The sequence below is a fragment of the Mobula birostris genome, chromosome 1 (genome assembly GCF_030028105.1).
Source record: "Mobula birostris isolate sMobBir1 chromosome 1, sMobBir1.hap1, whole genome shotgun sequence".
Lineage (NCBI taxonomy): Eukaryota > Metazoa > Chordata > Chondrichthyes > Myliobatiformes > Myliobatidae > Mobula > Mobula birostris.
In genome coordinates, this window is record NC_092370.1 from 80,338,100 (window position 1) to 80,358,247 (window position 20,148).

At 41.9% G+C, this 20,148-nt stretch overlaps 1 protein-coding gene across 1 annotated transcript in view; it reads left to right on the plus strand.

The window, feature by feature from the left end:
• mtdha (metadherin a) overlaps positions 1 to 20,148 on the plus strand; it is a 79,567-nt gene that overhangs the window by 35,887 nt on the left and 23,532 nt on the right. The window contains exons 6-8 of the mRNA XM_072257941.1: positions 2,126 to 2,209; positions 12,246 to 12,344; positions 16,869 to 16,993. Of these exons, the coding sequence (XP_072114042.1) occupies positions 2,126 to 2,209; positions 12,246 to 12,344; positions 16,869 to 16,993 (308 nt within the window). The remainder of the gene's footprint in view (positions 1 to 2,125; positions 2,210 to 12,245; positions 12,345 to 16,868; positions 16,994 to 20,148) is intronic.

Below are 20,148 nucleotides of genomic sequence, written 5' to 3' on the forward strand. Positions count from 1 at the left end.
AGGAGGCACCATTTTTGTCATAAGGTGCATGAAATGGAACCCTAATTGAGAGGGTTTTGAAGTGTTTTTCAGTTGCTTTATAAATGAGAAGTACTGAATCAGTATACTGTGCTTGGCTGTTACCTTGTGAGTAACATCTGGAATTTTGCTTATAGTATGACATTCAGTTCTTGTTCCAAGTTACCATTTTCACATGCTGTCAGTTTGAAAATATAGTGGATTCTGGTAAATTGGGCCATTGGTTGATCAAGGCAGCCACTCATTTGGAGCATCTCTTAACAAAAAATAATTGAATGGAGTCCTTTTGTTTATTTTGGACAACTCTACTGCTTAATTGGGACAGGAGACTGTTGCTGAACAGTTTCTAACTAGCATCAGTTGCGTGCACATACTGTGGGGTTAGAAACTACACTGCTTAGAGCAAACAGTTTTTAAATAGTGTGTATTTTCAAACAGCAGTGATTTTTTTTTTTTTGGTCACTAATGACAAATGAGCAGCAAGACAATTCAGAACTGTTTTGGCCTCTGGGGTTTCAAGCATTCAGGTTTGGAGATGCCAGAAAGGAACTAATACAGAGTTTAATAACACTATAGTAGTTTTGGTAGTGTTCTAATTGGTTCTGTATTTGATTTGAATTCACAATTTGTTACTCAATTGTATGGTGGTTTGTCTTTTTTTAAAAAATATACCTTAAACTGTTTCCATGAAACTTTGGCTAATTGGATCAGTGCTTTATTGGGCCAAAACATACTGCCCCTGTTGTGTCCCAATTAGGTGGATTCTGCTGTATATTCTTTGAGTTGAAGGTTTATTCTAATTTTTAAGATTTTAATTATTTCTACCTATTTTAAATTAAAATAGTTTTGTACTGTTTGGTAAAGGTAAATAAATCTGAGCCTTGTCCTGTTATAGTTTTCCAAATAAGCTTGGGTGACCTACAATTTCAGGCTTGCATCCACATGATTTGGGCATGCTGCAAGCATTTCTCAGATCTTGTTGATGTTCATCAAGAAAAGTGACTTGAGTAAGTGCTGCACAAGTTGATAAGGTGGTTAAGCAGGTGTATGGTGTGTTGGATTAAGTTCAAGGGCCACAAGGTATGTTGCAGTGTTTTAAACTCTGTTTAGACCATACTTGGAGTATTGTGTTCAGTTTTGGTCAATTCGTTAAAAGAGCGAAATGGTAGTTTTAGAGAGGGTGCAGAAGGGATTTACTATAATGCTGTCTGGACCAGAGAGCATGTCTTGTGAGGAATGCTTGAGTGAGCTTGGGCTTCTGTCTGGAGTGAAGGAGGATGAGGGGTGACTTGAAAGAGGTGGGTAAGATGATGAGAAGCATTGATAGTGAACAGTCAGCACCTTTTTCCCAGGGTGGAAATGACTAATATGAAAGAGCAGAATTTTTAAGGTAAATTGGAAGAAAGTATAGTGTACTGATAGAGGCAGATTTTTTACAAAAGGGAGTATGTGTGGCATGTACTGCCTGGGTAGTGGTAGAGACAGATAGATTAGAGACATTTAAGAGACTCTTAAATAGGCACATGGATGAAAGAGAAATTGGAGAGTTACGTGGGAGGGAAGGGTTAGGTTGATAATGGAGCAGGTTAAATGGTTGACACAACATTGTGGGCCAAAGGGCCTGTGCTGTGCTGTTTTATGTTCTTCTGAGTAGAGGATGGAATTTAAAGTTACTACATCAGGATTTTATGACTACTCAAAACCTTTCTGTAGCCAAAGATTTTTTTTAAATTGAGCTATTTGCAAAGATTAAGCAGTTTTTTTACTATGTGATATTTAACCTCATTGCTGTAATGTGTAGAACTTGTCCTGATGAAGGACATCAACCCAAAATGTCAAACTGTCCATTTCTCCCTATGGATGCTGCCTAACATGCTGTTCCTCCAGTGCCTTTGTATAGCTCTGGATTTCCAGCATCTGCAGTTTTTTGTATCTCAGATATTCTTGATCTTTTTTATGTCATTTGCTTCTCTCTTTAAAGATGGTCCTTGCTGTAATGAACCTGTATGTTTTAAAGCACTGGGAGATATTTTTATCAGTCTGTAGGTGTTATGTAAATCAAATTCATTCGCGGACTAATTTATCACATTACTTTGTTCTTTTGCAGGTGCTTGGACAGGAGTCAACGAAAGAATGAATTCTTCAGAACCAAAACCATCTTTCTCTCATGGGGCTAAAGTCTCAGTGGCCAGTAAGTATTGATTCAATCTCTGATACTTAATTGGAAAGCTCTTTTGAATCAACTACTTTGTGAATGTTGGGTTAGTAATTTGTTTTGTCATGTTTTTGTTTTGCAATTGTACATTGATCGTCTGGATCAGTAGCTTGGCAGAGTGCCTTTTTACATCCACTGTATGCAACTATATTAAATGTCTGTGTTTTTATTTAACTTTTTTGTGTCCCTGATGACGTAGAAACTGGTAATTCTTGCACAACTGAAGGGTAAATTTTTGGTCACTGAGGTTGTATGACATACATGTAGATTGTGGTGACTAGAATACTTGTACATTGGCTTAATAATAAACAAAGTCCTGGGGGAAATTAGCAGTTCAGGCAGCATCTATGGAAAGGAATAAATAGTTAGTTTTGGGCCAAGACTCCATCACGACTGGAAAGGAAGGGAGATGAAGCCATAATAAGAAGGTGAGAGAAGTGAAGGAGTACGAACTAGAAGGTGATAGTTGAAATCAGGTGAGGGGGAAGGTAGTTAGGTGGGTGGGGGAAGGGGAGATGAAGTGAAACTGAAAGATAATATGTGAAAAGGATAAAGGACTGAAGGAAAGGAATCTGATAGGAAAAGAGTGGACTATGGGAGAAAGGGAAGGAGGAGGGGCATCAAAGGGAGGTGACAGGCAGGTGAGAAGGGTAAGAGGAGAGCCAGAATAGGGTTTAGAAAAAAAAGGTGGGAGGCAGAAATTGCTAGAAGTTGGAGATATCAATGTTCTTGCCATCAGATTGGAGGCTACTTAGACGGAATATAAGCTGTTGCTCCTCCAACCTGCGAGTGGCCTAATCATGGCAATAGAGGAGGCCATGGACAACATGTTGGAATGGGAATTGGGAGTGGAATCAAAATGGTTGGCCACTGGGAAATCCTGGCTGTAAAGGTGTTCAACAAAGCAGTCCACCAATCTGCATTGGGTCTCACCGAAGTAGAGGAGGCAGCACCAGGAGCATAGGATACAATAGACCTGTAGGGTAACATAATTGGGAGTATTCTACGTAATTCACAACCACTGACATTGAATTGGGGTTCAGTGGGCTGGTCTGATATGATGTGATTATGTAAAGATTTTTAGCGCGCTTTTGTTTTTGGGTTTTGTGGTTCAATAAAATGTGTTACAGGTTTCATTAAACATAAAAAGCCTCTCTGCAATTTATTTGCGAAAACCTACATTGGTGACACTGATGTTGCTTTAGTGCGATTCCAGAGTTATTGAACATGAGGGCACAGTTTTAAGGTGCTTGAAAGTAGGTACAGAGGAGATGTAAGGGGTAAGTTTTTTATGCAGAGAGTGGTGAGTGCGTGGAATGGGCTGCCGGCAACAGTGGTGGAGGCAAATATGATGGGGGCTTTTAAGAGACTGCTGGATAGGTACATGGAGCTTAGAAAAATAGAGGGCTATAAGTAGAACCCTAGAACATAGAACACTACAGCACAGAAAACAGGCCATTCAGCCCTTCCAGTCTGTGCCGAAACTTTATTCCGCTAGTCCCATTGACCTGCACCCAGTCCATAACCCTCCAGACCTCTCCCATCCATGTATCTATCCAATGTATTCTTAAAACTTAAGAGTGAGCCCGCATTTACCAGGTCAGATGGCAGCTCGTTCCACACTCCTACCACTCTCTGAGTGAAGAAGTTCCCCCTAAATCTTTCCCCTTCCACTCTAAAGCCATGTCCTTTCGTATTTATCTCTCCTAATCGAAGTGAAAAGAGCCTACTCACATTTACTGTCTACACCCCTCAATTTTGTAAACCTCTATCAAATCCCCCCTCATTCTTCTACACTCCAAAGAATAAAATCCTAAGCTGTTCAATCTTTCCCTGTAATTCAACTCCTGAAGACCCGGCAACATCCTAGTAAATCTTATCTGCACTCTTTCAATCTTACTGATATCCTTCCTATAGTTAGGTGTACCCTAGGTAATTTCTAAAGTAAATACATGTTCAACACAGCATTGTGAGCCAAATGGCCTGTATTGTGCTGTAAGTTTTCTATGTTTCTGTGTCAGCCAACACGGTCGCTTTGAAACTGCTGGAGTTTTGGAAGCAAAATGCCTTGGTTTGTACAAGCTGAGGCCCAGTTCATTCTGAGAGAAATCTCTGCTGAGGACACCAATTTCTACAATGTGGTAGCGTTGCTAGGAAAATCCATGGCCATGAGAGTGGTGAGTCTGCTTGAACAACTGGCTGAACATGATAAATACCGTTCACTGAAAACTCACGTCTTACAGACTTTTGGACTATCTGAGCATGCCAAACAGTTGCTCTCATTTCCCAGTCCTAGCAGTGCTAGGCCTTCAGAGTTAATGGACCACATGCTCTGTCTCCTGGGAAATCACCATCCTTGTTTTATTTTTAAAGAACTCCTCATGCAGCAAATGCCTAATCAAGTTTGCATAGACCTTCCAAATGACTGTAGGGAGCTTGCTAAAATGGCTGATGGTCTACACTCAACCAAGCAGTGATGCATCATTCCTATACCTTTTTCTACTCAATAAGCCAGTCAGCAAGATCCCCAACACAAGGATGCCTGCAGCTGTGAAACACATGTCAGGCCTATGTTCTTATAATGCTTGCTTGGTTAAGAACGCTTGGAATTGCCAACTGCCTTGCAGCTTCGACAGTGCCAGCACATGGACATCAGAGGTCTGTGAACAGCATGGATTCCAGCTGCCAGGGACATCGACTGTTCATTCACCCTTTCAGAGTGACGCTTCCTGTGTGACACAGGTGCTCAAATGAGTTTGCAGCCAGCATTGGCTATTGGTCAGAAGGCAAAGAGTGACAAAACCCTGCTGGAAGCTGCCAACGGCACCAGGATTCAGACTTGCAGGACACAGTGGGTGATGTACTGCTTCAGTGGGTGACGTTACACATGGGACTTCATCCTGGCTTGGTGCAGATTCCTTATGTGCCGAAGACTGATAGTCGAACTTAAGAACTGCCAGTTTGTAGATGTCAAGGACTTTGGGTCGTTACCCTGCTCCTCCAGAAAGCTCCCCGCAATGACTCTTGTCAAGCGCATACACCACCGCATGTGAGCTTTCTCGACTGCTGGGCAAATTCCCAAACATCACCAAGTTTTTCTTTCCAAAGTTGATCTAGTTAGGGGCTACGATCAGGTGCTGGTGTGCTCAGAGGACTTTCTCAAAACACCTGTGATAACTCTGTTTGGCCTTTTTGGACTGAAAAAATGCAGCACAGGCTTTCCAATGGCTGATGAACTCCATATTAAAAGACTTAAATTTTCTTTGTTTACCTGGATGACATACTGTCGCCAATGCCTCAATCTGAATCCAGCACCTAAGCCAACACAGGTTGATTATCAACCCTGCTAAATGCCAGTTTGGGTTGTCAACCATTGACTTTCTCAGCCATTGCATTTCTGCAGAAGATGCAAAATCCCTCTCATCAAAAGTAGCCACTGTTGTAGATTTCCCATCGTCCCACACTACAAAAAACCTACCAAAGTTTATGGGTATGATGAATTTCTATCACCACTTCATTCTAAAAGCTGTTAAACTTGTGCTCCCCCTGTATAGTGCACTTAAAGGCAACACTTGTAATTCAGCACAACTTTTGTGTGTATTACTCGTAATTAAGTGCTTGACTGGTCAGCAAACACGACCAGGGCATTTGATGATACCAAACAAGCTCTTTCCAACACGATACTACCAGTACACCATCTCCCCAATGCACCCATAGCCATATTGCTGACACCTTAGACTATGCTGTTGGTGTTGTACATGAACAGCTGGTTGGAGGCGTGTGGCAGCTGCTCATTGCCTTCAGCCAGCAGCTCCATCTCCCTGTAAGGAAGTGCAGCAGGTTTGACTGTGAGCTTCTTAGTCTGTATCTGGCTGTCCATTATTTTTGTTGTCTAGGGTCACCATTTCAGTGTTTGTTGGCCACAACCCACTTGTGCACGCGATGGACAAAATACCCTTGGTTTGCACAGCAACACCACCTGGCCTACATATCCAAGTTCACAACTGATATACAACATATTAAGGGGAAAAATAATGCTGTGGCTGATTGCCTGTCACAGCCAGCTGTCGACACAGTACACATAGGGGTTGACTATGCTGGTACAGCAGCCAGCCAAGTTATTGACCCAGAGGTGCAGGCTTACTGAACAGCAGTCATGGGCCTGCGGTTGGCTGATGTTAAGTTCGGAGAAACTAGGCTTTCTTTCTTGTGCGATGTCTCAATGTGTTGCCCTTACCCCATCATGCCTGCGCAAACTGGAGACAGACTGTTTTGGACTCCATACGTGGCCTCTTGTGTCCGGGCCAGAAGGTCTCACAGGGACTGGTTGCACTAAAGTTCCTGTGGCACGGCCTGAGAATGGATGTGCGTGATTGTACTGCAGCTTGTCTGGATTGCGAGAGGGCAAAAATTAACCACGTTCAGGTGCCATTGGCACCTTTTGAAATTCCTGAGCGACTGTTTGACCATGTCAATGTGGACCTTGTTGGCCCTCTCTCTCTCTCTCTCCCCCCCCCCCCACCCTCCAGCGGTTTCATGCACCTTCTTACCATGGTGGCCCATACCACCAGGTGGCCAGAGGCCATTGCTCTAACATCGCCGATGGCCACAGACATGGTACAGGTGTTCATCAGCAGCTGGGTCGTATGGTTTGGCACCCCTTCTGATATTTCCTCTGACCACGGTCTCCAATTCATTTCAGACCTCTGGGCTGCCATGGCCTTGGAAGCTGAGCATTAGGCTGCATCGTGCCATGGCGTATCACCTGCAATCCAATGGCATATGCAAGCAGCTTCGTTGTTCCTTAAAGGCTGCTCAGAGGACTTCCCTGACCAATGAGTGTTGGCACAATCGTCTCCTGTGGTGCCTGCTGGGGCACAGAACTGTTCAGAAAGAGGATCTGCAGTTGTCCGTGGCCATTACAAGTGCCAGATGATTTCATTCCGACTGCCTGGTCAGCCTCTCAACAGTGTTCCACCCTCCAGAGTAAATCCAGTTTCTTTTCACCTATTTCAACCTCCCATTATGGCGTGCAGCACTCTTGGGTTTCTGTTGATCTACATTCCACTTTGTTTTCATTCACCATTACACACATCAATGTCCCCAATGACCTGCTCCGTATCTTGGAATGGAGAGAAAAGACTTTTATCACAGTTAAAAGGGGTAAATCTGAATGTATTTCAGTAGATCGTCTTAAACCAGCCCACCAAGATTTGGAGGATTTCATAACCCTTGGCGTCACAGCATGACTATGAGCATGTCAATGCACCTCTGGATAAGCCAGAGGCATCTACGGTCCCTGCACCCATGGAACATAGTACTCAAGTTGGGCAGCTCATCTGAGCCCCAGACAGGCTCATAATGCCAGTTTTAGTGAATTCTGGGGGTGGTGGTGGGGGGGGGGGTGTGATGTGCTGGGTAGCATAATTGGGAGAAATGCACATATTTCACAGCCACCAACATTGAGTTGGGGTTTCACTTTAAGAGGCTTGTCTTGAGTGATGACATGGTTATGTAAAGATTTTTAGCATGCTTTTGTTATTAGGTTTTGGAGTTCAATAAAATGTGTTATGGGTTTCATTAAACATAAAGCACCTCACTTCGTTTTATTTGTGAAAATCTACAGAATCACATGTGAAGAATTGTCTCACCTGGAAGAATTATTTGGGACCCTGACTGGTGGTGAGGGAAGAGGTTCAGGGGCAGGTGTATTACTTGGGCTGCTTTCCGTGATAGGTGCCAGGATGGAAATCAGTGGGGGGGGGGTGGAAGGAGAGAGAGAGAGAGAGAGAGAGAGTGTTTAGTGGTAAGATGCTGTTGAAGATTACAGAAGATGCATGGTGTAATATGTTGGATGCATTGGCTTGTGGAGTGGTAGATAAGGACAAGAAGAACTCTTCGTATTATGGCAACAGGAAGATGGAGTGAGGGCAGAAGTTTGGGAAATGGAGGAGATGCAGGTAAGGAAACTATCAATGGTAGAGGAAGGGAAACCCCTTCTCAGATGTTCTGGAAAGGAAAGCCTCATCCTGAGAACAGATGTGGCGGAGACAGAGGAACTGAGAAACAGAATGGCGCTTTTTTTCCCAAGTGACCGGGTAGGAAGAAGAAGTAGGAAGGAAGAGTCATTGGGCCTGGTTTGTTCTACACTGGCATGTTAAAGAACTGTTTCTGAATTGAAATTTCAGCTTGCGGCTGGATTGGTATATTTGGCCTTGCTTGACCCTGCCTGGAAGTTCTTGAATCTGAAATTGGATGATGCCTGTTTTATTTTTCAAGATGCAGCACAGTAACTGAGCCTACCAACTCACCACAACAAGCCTGCATTGCACAATTACACCCATTTAACCAATTAACCTAATAACCCATACGTACACACACTCAATGATTCAAGAACCACTTCTTCCCCTATGCTATCCGATTCCTAAATGGACATTGAACCCTTGAACGCTACCTCAATTTTTTAATATATAGTTTGTTTTTTGCACAATTTTTGATCTATTCAATGTTATACTGTAATTGATTTATTTATTTTTCATTATTATTTTGTTTTTTTTCTCCTTTATTATGTATTTCATTGTACTGCTGCTGCTAAGTTAACAAATTTAACGTCACATGCCGGTGATAATAAATCTGATTCTGTCTTTGGAAAATGGGATAAAATCCATGTAATCACAGGGAGAATATATAAACTCCTTACAGCGGTGGAATTGAATCTGGTTTGCTGGTGCCATTGTAGTGTAATGCTAACTGCTACTCTACCAGGGGCCTTTGTTGGCTCCCTACTAAAATTTACTTGCAGAAATGCCCAGGAAAGCTATTTAGAATGAAGCTGAGTGATTCTGTGCTTGGATGTAAAAAAAAGCTTTCCCTTCTTTCAATGAATGGTGTCATTTGCGAAGAAAGGAGCAAGTTAAGATCTAAAGTCTCAGAATGGTACAGCATAGAACAGGCTCTTCAACACAACATTCCTATTTACATTGTGCCTATGTGTACTAATCCCATATAACCACATGAGGTCTATAGTCTTTTGTGATCAACAATGCAAGTACTTGTCTAGATGTTTCTTTAATACTCATTGTGTTTGCTTCCACCACCTCTACAGGCAATATATTCTAAACTCCAGCCACCTTCTGTTGTGGAGAAATATTCATATTTGAATCCCCTGTAAGCCTCTCACCACTCATCTTAAGCCTTAGCCCTCTTTTCCTAGACACACACTCCCAAGGAACAAAGTTTTTTTTAAAACTATCTATTTCCCTTATAATTTGTGGACCTCTATCAGAGCACCCATCTGCTTCCCTTGTGTCAGGGAAATTAAAACCAGAAATGGCAGATGGAATACAGTGTCAGGAAGTGTATGGCCATGCACTTTGGAAGAAGAAATAAAAGAGTAGATTATTTTCTAAATGGAGAAGGAAAATTCAGAAATCTGAGGTGCAATGGGACTTGGGAGTCATTGTGCAGGATTCCCTAAAGGTGAATTTGTAGCATTCGTTTTGAGAGGATTAGAACATAAAAGCAAGGATATAATGTTAAGGCTTTATAAAGCACTGGTGAGATCTCATTTGGAGTATTGTGAGCAGCTTTGGGCCCCTTATCTAAGAAAGATATGCTTATATTGGAGAGGGTTCAAAGGAGCTTAACGAAAATAATTCTGGGATTGAAAGGCTTATCATATGAGGAGTGTTTGATGACTCTGGGCCGTCACACACTGGAACTCAGAAGAATGAGGAGTGATCTCATCAAATGTTGAAAGGCCTCGATGGAGTAGATTTGGAGAGGATGTTTCCTCTGGTTTCCTATTCTAAGCCTGAGAGTAGAGGGATGACCATTTAGAATGGAGATGAAGAGGAATTTCTTTAGCCAGAGTGGGGAAACTGGAATTGGTTGCCACGGGTGGCTGTGGAAGCCAAGTCATTGGGTATATTTAAGGCAAGGGTTGATAGGTTCTTGATGGGGCATGAAAGGATATGGGGAGAAAGTGAGAGATTGGCACTGAGAGGAAATTGGATCAGCTATGATGAAATGGCAAAGCAGACTTGATGGGCCAAATGGCCTAATTGTCCTATATCTTATGGTCTTATCCATTCTTTCCTTGTAACCGAATTGCTCCCATGCAAGTGACATCTCCATCAAACTCCCCTGCACCCTCTCCATCTGTTCTCATGTTATATACCTTAATTGCCTCATTCACCTTTCTGGTGAAGTCATTGTTAAAGTGCACACAAAGTCTCAATTGAAATTGCAACAATCTGCCAAAATTGGCATAGGGCATCTTGTTTTTTAAAAAAAAGATAAACTATTGTATTAAAAAAGATTCACAAAGACATTGCCAAGACTGGAGGACTTGCGTATTGAGGAGAGACCAGATAGGCTGGGACTGTCTTCCCTGATGAGAGAGCTGAGTGGCAACCTTTTATAGAGGTTTATAAAATAATGAGATGCATAGATCAGGTGGATGACCATGGTCTTTTTAACCATGGCTGGAAAAGTCTGAAACTAAAGGGCATAGATTTAAGGTGAGACCAAAGATTTGAAGAGGGCAGTGAGGTGGTTTATCCAGAATATTTCTCCACAACAGAGGGTGGCTGGGTATATGTGGATGCGAGGTGGTAAAGGTAGGTACAATTACAACATTTGAACGACTTTTAGACAAATACCTGGATAGTAAAGTATTAGCGGGATAGGGCCGAAGGAGTTTAGGAAGGCAAGTTCAACAGCATGAATGAGTCAGGCAAACGAGCCTGTTTCTGTGCTATAGAGTTCTATGACAGAGAAGTCTGAATGCCCTATTGTGTCTGCAGTAGAGGTAGAATTGCAAATTGCTGTCACTGGCATTGTTTTAAAACTGCTTTGGTTGTAACTAAACTGTTTGTCTAACTCGGATTCTTATTTGAAAATAAATAGTCTAAATCATTCTCAATCATCCCACGATGGTAAGTTTGGCTAAATCAAACATGGAAACTATTTTGTAAAATAGTATGAGTATTATTTCTAAATTAACTTCAAAGGCACTTGAAGATTGTGACTAAGCTCCTGAGGTCATTGACCTCATTTTGGACCTAAAGATATTATTTGTTTAAAATAAAAGTGGCAATTACATCGAACATTAAACAGAGCAGCACAGCACAGGCCCTTTGGTCCACAATGTTGAGCCAACCTATTAACCTACTCCTCCATTTTCTTTCATCAATGTGCCTTTCTTTAATGTCCCTAGTATATCTGCCTCTACCACTATTCCCAGCAGTGTGTTCCATGCACTTCGCACTCTGTGCTTTATTTTTTTTTAAAAACTACTTCTGACATTCTCCGGCCCCCTTCCCCCCCATACTTACCTCCCACATCACCTTAAAACTATGTCTTCTGATATTAGCCATTGTTATCCTGGGGAAAAAGCTGACCCTTTGCCTCTTATCTTTGACACCTCTAAGTCTCCTTTCATACTCTTTTTCTCCAGAGAAAAGCCCAAGCTCATTCAACTTTTCTCGCAGAAGACGTGTTCTTTAATCCAGGCAGCATCCTGGCGTGAATGAGACTGATTGATCAATGAATTAATAACTACTCTTTGCTAAAATATTCAAAGCATTCCCTTGCATTTAATTTCACCCGACAATGCTAGAAACACTCAACAGGTCATTTCTGTTGGGAGAAGTACAGTAACTACTTCCACCAGAAAGCAAAAGCAAAATTTTGCTGTACTGGAAGTCCTCAATAAAATTCAGCACGTATTTAGGATTGGTATTGAGCCAGTTATTTCTACACAATGTCCTGCAACATTTGACCGTTTTTTGTTAATAAATTAATTTGGTCATTCATCAAACGCTGCACTTTTTCTTAATTTGTCCCTTAATTTGACATTGAGTGTCATATTGAGTAAGTATATTAACTGAACTTCAATACTTTTTCTTGAGTAATCCATCAGTTGAGCAAAATCTTGGAGCTGTGTTTGAAACCTGTTATTTTAAGACACTATGATTCTGTAAATTTCTCTCATTCTCCCTTCTAACAGGTAACACCAGTGAACCATCTCCCCAGCCAAGCACTACTGACCATCAGTGGGATGCTAACCCAACTCCCAGTTCCATTGACGATGCCTGGTCTGGGATAAGTATGTTGTGTTTTTATTATTAATTAGGTGTACTAAATGTGCTAAAATTGTGCTTAATGACTCAAAAGCCAGAAAATTTAAATTATTGCCTACTGTAGCTGCAAGCTGATCATAAATTATCATAGATATTAATCCAGTTTGGCAGAATATGTAAAGTGAAGGATGTCATTAAAAGCTTTTGCACTATTAGAATTGTTATATAACTTGAACTAGAAGAAAATTAAATTGGAAGTAGGTTTCATCAAGGGAATTTGTATTTAAGATCTTGGTTCAGACTACAAGGAGCACTTCAATACTGAGTAAAGCTGTCACTCAGTTGCTTCTGATTTAGGGTGATTAAACATTGTTGAGGAATTTTGTTTGCTATACAGAAACTGTATTGATTGGTTGCTTGTGAATGGTGAGTTGGCTGCACTTTCTTTGCTCTTAATCACACTCCCCATGATTGTTGGACCCACGTAAAGATTGGATGGTGTATAGTTTGACATTTCACTCTTCGTGAGCAAATGACTGTTGTGATAAGTTTTGAAGAGCATGACACACACACAAAATGCTGAAGGAACGCAGCGGGCCAGGCAACATCTGTGGAAAAGTAAACAGTTGACATTTCAGGCTAAGACCCTTCATCAGGACTGGAAAGGAAGGGGAGAAGTCAGAATAAAATGGGGAGAGGGGAGGAAGTAGTACAAGGTGGCAGGTGATAGGTGAAACTGGGAGGAAAGAGGGATTGAAATAAAGAGTTGGGAAATTGATTAGTGAAAGAGATAAAGGGCTGAAGAAGGGGGAATCTGATAGGAGAGGACAGAAGACCATGGAAGAAAATAAAGGGGGAGGATCACCAGAGGGAGGTGATGGGTAGGTAAGGAGATAAGATGAGAGAAAAATACAGGAACAGGGAATGGTGAAGGACAAGAGGGGGTCAGCAATTACTGGAAGCAATGCATCAGGTTAGAGGCTACCCAGACAGAATATAAGCTGTTGTTCCTCCATCTTGAGTGTGGCCTTGTCCTGGCAGTAAAGGAGGTCATGGACTGACATGTCAGAAAGGGAATGGGAAGTAGAATTGAAATGGGTGGCCACCGGGAAATCCCACTTTTAGTGACGGATGGAGTGAAAGTGCTCGACGAAATGGTCTCCCAATCTACGTCATGTTTCACCATTATACAGGAGGCCACACCAGGATGACCCCAACAGACTTGCAGGTGATGTGTCATCTGGAAGGTCTGTTTGGAGCCCTGAATGGTAGTGAGGGAGGAGGTGTAGGAGCAGGTATGGCACTTGTTCTGCTTGCAAGGAGAAGTAGCAGGAGTCAGGAGAAGTAGATCAGTGGGGAGGGACGAGTGGAGAAGGGAGTGGAAACTAGGGGGAGGGAAAGATGTGTATGGTGGTGGGATCCTATTGGAGATGGCGGAAGTTACGGAAAATTGTATGCTGGACGTGGAGACTAGAGGGGTGGTAGGCGGGGACACGAGGAACCCTAGCACTGTTGCGGCGGCAGGAGTATGGGGTGAGGGTAGATACACGTAAAATGTAGGCGGTGTGGTTGAGGGCAGCGTTGATAGAGGAAGGGAAGCCCCTTTCTTTGAAGGAGGACATCTCAGTTGTTCTGGAACAAAAAGCCTCATCCTGAGAGCAGATGCAATGGAGACGGAGGAACTGAGAGAATGGAATGGTATTTTTGTAAGTGACAGGGTGGGAAAAGGTATGGTCCAGATATTTGTAAGAGTCAGTGGGTTTATAAAAGATATCAAAAACTGTCTCCAGAGATGGGGGCAGAGATTGAGAAGGGGGAAAGGGGTGTTGGAATTGGACCAGGTAAATTTGAGGGCAGGGTGGAAGTTGGAGGCAAAGTTGATGAAATTGACAGGCTCAGCATGGATGCTGGAAGCAGCAGCGATGCAGTGGTCAATGTAGTGTAGGAAGAGTAGAGGAGCGATGCCAGCATAGGCTTGGAACATGGACTGTTCCACATAACCAATGAAAAGGCAGGCATAGCTGTGACCCATGTGAGTGCCCATGGCTGCACCTTTGGTTTGAAGGAGGTAGGTGGAGCCGAAGGAGAATTTGTTGATTGTGAGAACCAGCTCCGCCAGACAGAAGAAAGCGATGGAGGGGAGCAGGTTGGGTCTTTTGTCCAGAAAGAAGCGTAGAGCTTTAAGGACCTCCTGATGGTGGATGGAAGTGTAAAGGGACTGGACATCCATCATGAAAATGAGACGAAATTATTTCATGCCTCCAACCTGATGCTTGAACATTGATTTCTTGAACTTCCAGTAATTAACCCCCCCCCCCCCACCATTCCTCATTCCTGGTTTCCTCTCTCATCTTATCTCCTTATCTTTCTTGTCTTCTCACCTGCCCATCATCTCCCTCTGGTGCTCCTCCCCTTTCCCTTTTTTCCATGGTCTTCTACCCTCTTCTAACAGATTTCCCCTTCTCCAGCCCTTTCTCTTTCACTAATCAACTTCCCAGCTCTTTACTTCACCTCTCCCCTCTGCCATATTCATCTATCACCTGCCACCTTTTACTACTTCCTCCGCTCCCCCCACCACCTTTTTCTGACTTCTCCCCTGCCTTTCCAGTCCTGATGAAGGGTCTCGGCCAATATGTCGACTGTTTACTTTTCCATAGGTCCTGCCTGGCCTGCTGAATTCCTCAAATATTTTGTGTGTTGCTTTGTATTTCTAGCATCTACAGATTTTCTCGTGTTTGATGAGCTTGTCACCCTTGTGATTTGACACCTGCAGAGAGGAGGAGGCAAATGTTGGTTGAATTCTTTGCGTTTTGAGCAAAACTTCTTAGTAGTAGCTTTGATCTTGCTTTTGCTGCAGAGCATCTTGAAGTTCAGCATTTTTTAATAGATCAGATATTGAGTGGGAACGTAGTCTGTATGCTTTGTAGTTTGAAGGGATAATTTAAAGATTCTTGAAAGAAAATGTTTTGTATATAAAAATTCATAGACTACAGTGTTACAATGCATGGAAACAAGCCCTTTGGCCCAATTTATCTGTGCCCATCAAGATGAAAATCTGTGCTAGTCCCACCTGTCTGCATTGGACCCATATTTAAACCTTTCCTCTCCAATGTATTTTAAACATTGCAATTGAACCTACCTCTTGCAGCATCTTTGGCAGCTTATTCTGTATACCCACCACTTTCTGTGTGGTAAACAGTGCTGCTAAGAGCTCCTTTAGATATTTCCCCTTGCTCTTGAACCTGTGTGTTCTAGTTTTAAATTCTATTAGCTAAGAAAGACTATCTAATCTGTGCCTCTCAGTTTTGTAAATCTCTTAAGGTCATCCTTCAGCCTCCGATTGCCACTAATACCAAGGCTGTTAACCAATCTTCAGTTAACTCTACTGTTGGATATTTCATAACATTTTTGACATGAAGGGATATAAATGCCCAACCTTCTGATGTGAATTAAAACCCAATTACCTTTGCAGCAGTGCCTTTGAACTGCAAATAATTTTGAGGCTAAGTTGTATCTATAGGCTGCTGTTTGGGGCATATCAAGAGCTAAGTGACAGTCCCCCCTTGCGTGGTTCTATTAAGCCATAATGGTACATTGTGATTATAATTGCTGTTTTCCCCAGTTGGTTAAGAATTGTTTACCGGTAGTAGAATTCCTTCTGGTATTTATTTTGGGCATTTGTTCTGATCTCTGCCAGTACTAATGCTGAACCTGGTGGCAGCTGAGTACCAGTAGAATTTTTAAAGCATTCTAAATTGTCTGTTTCTTCTTTCGCTTCAGATTGTCTTTTTCCTTTTTCCTGTTTTAAACATGTTATCTTTTATGTTAATAAAAAAACAAAAGATTTGTACTTGGTCTTTATGAAGAGATGCTCACTTTCCAATTTCGTCTGCCCATCTGCAGTGGGGTTGACGTAAGATGTTGATTCTTTAGCTTGCCTGATTTTCTAAGCATACTATTTTGTGTCATTAGATCGTCTAAATCTACTCCTTATAATGGTCAGTTTCTCCTCTTTAAAGTTCAGTAAGAAAGAGATGGAAAGGATCAGTGGAAATAGTAGTGGCTTCATTGGTCCATAAGTTTCTCTGATGGTTAACCCACAAACTGTCTCCTTTGTTAAATTTAAGTTCAATATTTTATTAATATTTGAATATTTAATGTCACACATTGGACTTCAAAGTAATTGCTGTGTATAAATAACATTTTAGCTTCTAAAACAACAATTTGTCTATCCTTTAAAGCATCGTACGCCGTAAATTTTGCATATTCTCCATGGTTAAAGCTAACTTAAACAATTGTTCAAAAAAAATCTGCTGGAGGAACTCAGAGTGAGGCAGCATCTGTGGAGGGGAATGGACAGTGGCCATTCTAGATGAAGGTCCTCTACCTGAAATGGCAGCGGTCCAGTTCCCTCCATAGATAATGCTGCCTGACTCGCTGAACTCCAACGTTGATTTTATTTTTCTCCAAATTCTCGCATCTGGTGTCTCCTGTGTCGCGATTAGCAATTGTTAAAATCAATTTGATTTCTTGCCTATCATTTTTCCTAGATGGAATTTCAACAGCTGATCCAAGCTCAGACTGGAACGCCCCAACAGAAGAATGGGGTAATTGGACAGCAGAAGAACCTGCTCCAGCCGTGCAGCCCGAGGAGACTGTTACAGAAGCTCAGAAGGTTAGTAACCCTGGCTATTGTTGCTGAACTCCCCTCCCGTGCCCTTCACACTCCTATGCAAGGTTACACACTGAGCACAATGATGGGGTTGTCCGCTGCCTTTTGTGCACTTGTATAGTCAACATGAATTCAAACAGTGGTGAATTCAACAGGGACCATGTGATCTGCCCATGTGATGCAGTTCGCAGTAGAGTGATTGCGTACGTCATTAGTATAGGAAAAATCTCACACTTGCATTGTTCTATTTTTAAGCAATGCTAATGGGAACTGCATTTTGATCATGGGGTGCTGTCAAACCAAGTACTTAGAAAAATGCTTATTATATATTCTTGTGCACTCCATGCCTAATTTGCAAATGAATGCAGCTGAGTCTGAAGAGTAAACTTACAAAAATATTTTGGTTTAATTTTTGTTTTTTAAATCATGGGTTTTGACGCTAGTTAATAAATACAGGAAATCATCAAAGTGCAAGGTTAATTTTATTTTTCTGATTATGCCTAAGCAAGCACTGTATTAGTATCTGTGCTCTGCTGTATGGAGTGAGATACAGGTGTCCCCCCGCTTTTCGAACGTTTGCTTTATGAAACCTCACTGTTACGAAAGACCTACATTATTTACCTGTTTTCGCTAACAGAAGGTGTTTTCACTGTTACGAAAAAAGTAGCGCGCGAAAAAAATCAGCGTGCAATAAAAGGCAGCGCGTGCCCCGAGCAGCCGCTCTCCCCTGGATTCGGAACTGCATTCTTGCCGGCATTGCTTAAACACATGCCTGTGAGCAGCCGTTTGCAAGATGCGTTCTAAGGTATCGGAAAAACCTAAAAGAGCTGGTAAGGGTGTTACACTTAGCGTAAAACTAGACATAATTAAGCGTTTTGATCGTGGTGAACGAAGTAAGGACTAAGTGAGTTTGGTTTGTGGAAGCTGACAAAGATGATGTTGAAGAGGTTTTGGCATCCCATGACCAAGAACTGATAGATGAAGAGCTGATGCAATTGGAAGAGGAAAGGATAACAATCGAAACCGAATGCAGTAACAAAAGTGAAGGAACTGCGTGAGATTTTTGCTGCAATGATAAAGTACGACTTTAATTTTGAAAGGGTACGTCGGTTTAGGGAAAATTTGCAGGATGGTTTGAGTGCTTACAAAGAACTGTATGATAGAAAAATGCACGAGGCTCAGCAGTCAAGCAAGCCTTCCACATCAGCCACAGCAGACAATGAACCTCAACCTTCGACATCGAGGCGGGCAGTCATAGGAGAAGATGAGCTGCCTGCTCTAATGGAAACACAACGATGAGATGACACCCTAGTGTCCCACCACCCCAACCCCCAGGTTGCAGACAGATACCGATTCGCGGAGAATGCAGCGGTAGCCGGGAGACACATGGCACATCTTTAAGAAAAAAGCCGAAATAAAAAAGCTAATTAATTAGTTGCCACCCGGCACGTAATTGTTGGCCCAGATCAGTGCCGATTGCATCAACTAATTACTGATCAAAGGGGGTTGAATACTTTTGAACTGCTGACATTTCAGTTTATTAATTTTTAGTTTTTCGTGCTCTACAATTTTCCCTGATACTTGGGCTCCACTATAATTTTTTAAAGAAGAGCATGTGATTCACAAATACAAATTTTCAATTAAATAGATCAAAATTCCTGGTTGTAATACTCATTTATATGAACAAAGGGTTGGGGGATGAGTACTTTTAAAAGGTACTGTAACTTGTACTTTTGCCTGCACTGTTTGCAGTGCAGATGCCTAGAATCAACTGCCAGGGCGGGTGGTGGAAGCGGATATGATTGTGTAGTTCGAGTCTTTTAAATAGGTATGTAATGGAAGAATATTGATCATGTGCAGTGAGAGGAGATTTAGATTAATTTCACATCATATCATGGGTCGAATGACCTGTGTCTGTTTTGTATTCTATTTGGATTAGCCTGTATATGAAACTCTAGACCCACCAAAAGGACAGCTCAGTTTGGTCGATTAGAACTGGAGAAATAGGCAAACTTTGCCATGTCCTCTTCAACAGTATGTTGTGAAAGCACATCAAATTTCTGCAGGAGTGGGAGATATTAGCATTTGGATAGTGGAAGAAAATAAAACTAAAATTAGGAAGCAATAAATGAAGAAAATTTACTGGATTTGATTGATCTGGTGATTTCAGATTCCATTGCAGAATTAAAGCAAGCTGAGAAGTTTCCAGTCATTGGGAAAACAACTGTCTGGATTTAAGCCAGAAACTGCCAGTACTCCCTTCAATACCCAAAACTATAAATTAGTTGAGCTGAGGTAGCTGGACTGTTATGCTTGCAGCTGTGCCATGTGCTAGTTTGGAATTCCCAGCTGTTTTGATCTCCATTTCATGGGCAAAGAGAGGTTCTCCCAAGAAACTTCCACCTTTTTAAAGCCTTCCAGTCTGTCAATACTGACAGCTGCATCATTACCCCCAGCCTGGGGCTTCGTGTTCACATAGATTGTAGTCGATTTGAATGAATTCATAGAGTTAACAGATCATTATTAATATAATATTTACTTGTACTTGTTCGGTCTGCACTGATGCAAGTACAATTATGTATCAAATTGTATTGAGAGTTTGTTAATTTGTCAAGGGGATTACAAATTCTACAACTAGCCCCCTAGTGCCAAAACAATGTTTAAAAAAAAATCTTTTCATTATTTTTAGCAAAGAAATTATTTTCCTTTAATGTGGTAAGCTACTACATATGAACATTCAATAGACTAGCATTAAGGAAGGACGTGAATGAGGTGGATTAGCAGAAGTACTTTTAGTATTGCACATACCTTGAGCCACGAGAAATCATGCTGTAGTCTCCTGCAGATGTTTTCATATTTACAGTATTTGGATTTCTCTACTGCAGGGATTGGTTATTTTGAGTTCTTGTATTCACAGGAGGGCAGTTCAGCAATCACAAGCAGCAGAGGCTTTTGGTAATAGCATTGCAGAAGTAATGTGTCTTCAGTGGTTCGGGGAGTAATGTAGAATTGAGACATTTTAGTTACGGAACAATAGATTGCGCCCAAGTTTGGTGGCCAGCTCACAGATTGCACCCAGGCTAAAAAGACATAAATAACTGTAGTTTCCCCATCAGCTCTAGAGGTCTCTTCTGCTTTTCTTTTGTACCACCTCTGCC